Source organism: Wasmannia auropunctata, unplaced genomic scaffold (assembly GCF_000956235.1).
Source record: "Wasmannia auropunctata unplaced genomic scaffold, wasmannia.A_1.0 LD336023.1, whole genome shotgun sequence".
In the NCBI taxonomy this organism is placed as follows: Eukaryota; Metazoa; Arthropoda; class Insecta; order Hymenoptera; family Formicidae; genus Wasmannia; species Wasmannia auropunctata.
In genome coordinates, this window is record NW_012026867.1 from 1,801,895 (window position 1) to 1,806,071 (window position 4,177).

Sequence of the window (4,177 nt, forward strand, 5' to 3'; positions counted from 1 at the left end):
TATCTGCAACACAAAATTTAGAAACAGAAACAATAAAAATTAAACAATTTTAAACACAATAGAAACGTATATCATCCTCAAACGAATATTTAATTTTTTGTTTATTTTCATTTACATTTTAAGTAAAAATATGAAAAATTTTATTTTGAACTTGGAAAATTTCCAAAATGTTTTGTAATTATTGCTAATTTACTATATAATTACACTGTTATCAAACTGATAATACTTAATTGTAATATTTCAAAAGAAAAACTTATATAAGCAGATAAAAACAAGGAAAATTTACAAGGACAGTCTCTATTCTAACGTGAAAATGTACATCCAATCAATAATAAATATAGATGCATCATTAATTCATTTTATTTTAATATTGCTAGAAAGATAAATTATATTCTAAGATTAATTGATCTAACATCTGCAACATTTTTATTGGATAGATTAATATTTGAATATTTAAAAAAATAATACAATATATTATAAGCTAAATTAATAAATAGTGCAAGAGACTTTTTTATCTTATTCTAAAGATTATCTAATACTATTAATAGCCTATAATATATACTATACATTCTTTGTTATTAGTTTTAATAAAAGCTTAATACTTATTAAATTAAATTTGAAATTTTATGTCATAATTTTTTTGAGCAGTATATATTCTTTTTATGTTAATGCTTTATCGCTATATTATCATATGAATGGTTTAATCGCTAGCCAGAACTTACGCAGATATGAGTTACCGAACTCGAGTTTAATAGAAAAGGAAGTACATCATGCGAGTTTGCGAATCGCGAGAACAATGTCGTATTGTATTGTATTTTTATATTACATACGTGTCTATGTGTCCGTAGAGACAACTGGACGGTGGTATTTTGGATCTCATTGGTGGAATCTTCCAGGGTAACAACGAGATAAAGCTCGGCCAGAGAGAAGGCTTCAGCAAGAAAGATATTCTGAAGATCAGGAGGATGTACAGATGCGGTCAGCGTACCGGCATAGTCGGTTACGCCGACGACCAGTACTGATGAATGAACAGTTGGCGGTTTAGCAACGTCTTCGGAATGCGTTAATACAAGAGAAATAAAACGAAGAGAAATAATATAAGAGAAATACACATCAACATCCGTGTCGGCTCGCAAAGGCATAATTGAGCTATTTATGATTATTCCTTATACGAGCCTCAATTTCTTCAAGTTAAATTTAGAAGTAAAACGATTCTTGATTGGAGCTAATTAGTAAGAATTTTCGTGTAATAAAGTAATGAGAACATCTAGTCTTATATGCAAACGGTAGCGATTGTGTCTTTTCAAAAGACAATACAGCGAGTGTAAACAGTATTATTATAAGTTATATAATATATATAATAATTATATAATATATATAATATAATCATTATCACGTATTTTAATATATTTTATGAATGTACCTGTAATCTTATAATCTGTATCTTAAGTTATATATTATAATACACAAATGCATCACCTCTACATCTTTCTTGTTGAATGTTTTATCTTTCTCGTTAACCAAATATTGATTGAGTATCAATATTTTTAAATTAAAAAATGGAGGAAACGTACGTATTGGAAATTTTCGATCGATAAGAAAAATATTACGTAAGTCCCATTCACGAAACATATTCAAACAGATGGAATATTTTGTGATAAAGTATTTATTATATTGATATACGTCATCATACGAGAATAATTTATAAATTACATTAAAAAGACATAACGTATTTTTATAATACAGTAACAAAGTTTCTTACGGGATTAATTTTTAATAGAAATACGATAATATTGGATGATTAATAAAAAATTATCGCGTTCAATTTTGAGAAAAAAAAAATTAATGTCGTGCTTGACTTCTCATGTGCGTTCCAAGCAACATAAACATAATAAGACGCAAACTTTATCTCTTTCACCTGTTCAAACTTTTAAAATTGTTCAAGATATTGTAATAAAAAGAAAGTTATTTAAATTATACTGCATTTACTTTGTTTGAATATTATACTGTGCGTATAATATACCCTACAACTTTTTATATTATAATATATGTTATACATTTTTATGTTAGAATAGAAACTGTCCTTGTAAATTTTCCTTGTTTTTATCTGCTTATATAAGTTTTTCTTTTGAAATACTGCACTTAAGTATCAGTTTGATAAAAGTGTAATTATATAACAAATTAGCAATAATTAAAAAATATTTCGCAACTTTTTCAAGGTTCGAAATAATGCATATGACGATAACGTACACAATAGTTCTACTTAAGTAAGTTTTTCTGTTGCAATACTGTAATTAAATGATAAAAGTGATAAAAGTGTAATTTTATAGCAAATTAGCGATAACGAAAAAACGTTTTGGAATTTTTCCGTGTTTGGAAATACATTGAAATGCATATAACGTACAGTTCTCGTATTTTTCGTTTGTAAAAAATTTTTATTAAAAATGTATTACTGTAAAATACTTTATTATATTGATTATTACTTAATAATTGATATTATATAATGATAACTATCTTCTTAAAAAGTCATTATTGTACAGTAAAAATACAGCTTCGTTTATATTAACTATTTTATATGCTATACAAAAGAGTTTTTATATACCTTTAATTTTATGCACTTATAAATACTTATAAATATTAAATTCTTAAACAAAAATCTGAATGATGCACAAATGTTTAGATATTCGATACGCACAATGAAATATATTTTTTATAATTTCATCTAGAAGGATCAAGGAAGTAACAAAATTAAGTATACAACATTAAAGCGATGAAGTAGTTTAATAAAAAACTCGACTCGAATCAAGTGAACTCTTATTGACAAAATCATTCAAACGTGTAACATTTATACATGTATAAAAAAGGATATAAAAAAAGAAGGAATTGTATACTGATCGTGATCGTCAGCAAGTTTGTATTACTCAATGACATCCCCGATACGCCATTCATATTGGCTACTTAAAATTGACGTAGAAGGGGCAGGAAAAATTTTGAGATGAAATATATAAAAAGGGAAACGCGCGATCCGAAAACGGCTGTATTAATTACTGTATTCGCTTTTGTCGTTTACTATTATTAAATTAGTAACTCTCTGTAATTTGATTTAACATCGATCATGTTGTGTCGATCGTTAACGTGGACGCTTGTCGTCCTTACAACACTTGTGTCGGCGGTGCCAATCTCTGACGTAGATAATGCCATAGAATTGGCTCTGAGGATTCCAGACAATGAATCAGGAATTAAGGTATCGGAATGGACCGTAGACATGAACATGAATCCTGAAGAATTGGGCAACTACTTGGAGGGCGACATAATGGTCGCGGAAGGCACCGCACGAAACGGTGCGAAAGACGAAAAGCTCCGTTGGCCTAATGGCGTTATTCCATACATAATTAAGGGTAACTTCAGTAAGTATCGTGAAAGTTCAGCCACATATTCTGTACTGCAATTTGTTCACTAAAATCAATTATTCCGTAATATATTATATTTACGGAAGAGATCAAATTTAATTTAATAAGTATTAAGCTTTTATTAAATTTAATAACAAAGAATGTATAGTATACTATAAGATATTACTAGTATTAGATAATTTTTAGAACAGTTTCTTGCACTATTTATTAATTTAGCTTATAATATATTGTATTACTTTTTAAAATATTCAAATATCAATCCATCCAATAAAAATGTTGCAGATGTTAGATCAATTAATCTTAGAATATAATTTATATCTTTCTAGCAATATTAAAATAAAATAATGTATTTATTTATTATTGATTGTACATTTTGTTGGATGTACATTTTTATGTTAGAATAGAGACTGTCCTTGTAAATTTTCCTTGTTTTTATCTGCTTATATAAGTTTTTCTTTTGAAATATTACAATTAAGTATTATCAGTTTGATAACAGTGTAATTATATAGCAAATTAGCAATAATTACAAAACATTTGAGAAATTTTCCAAGTTTGAAATAAAACTTTTCATATTTTTACTTAAAATGTAAATGAAAATAAACAAAAAATTAAATATTTATTTGAGGATGATATACGTTTCTATTGTGTTTGAAATTGTTTAATTTTTATTGTTTCTGTTTCTAAATTTTGTGTTGCAGATACCGCGCAGTTGAATCTTATACGTGCGGCTATGAACGAGTATGAAAAGTATACGTGCATCCGGTTTG

General features: G+C 27.0%; 2 protein-coding genes across 2 annotated transcripts in view; both read left to right on the plus strand.

Moving 5' to 3' along the window:
* LOC105453025 (zinc metalloproteinase nas-4-like) overlaps positions 1-1,334 on the plus strand; it is a 6,325-nt gene extending 4,991 nt beyond the window's left edge. Inside the window, exon 4 of the mRNA XM_011694680.1 lies at positions 849-1,334. Coding sequence (XP_011692982.1) covers positions 849-1,022 — 174 coding nt within the window. The 3' untranslated portion in view covers positions 1,023-1,334. The remainder of the gene's footprint in view (positions 1-848) is intronic.
* A 1,671-nt stretch (positions 1,335-3,005) lies between these two features.
* The window catches only part of LOC105453038 (zinc metalloproteinase nas-4-like), a 2,045-nt gene continuing 873 nt past the window's right edge, over positions 3,006-4,177 (plus strand). Inside the window, exons 1-2 of the mRNA XM_011694693.1 lie at positions 3,006-3,407; positions 4,109-4,172. Coding sequence (XP_011692995.1) covers positions 3,116-3,407; positions 4,109-4,172 — 356 coding nt within the window. The 5' untranslated portion in view covers positions 3,006-3,115. The remainder of the gene's footprint in view (positions 3,408-4,108; positions 4,173-4,177) is intronic.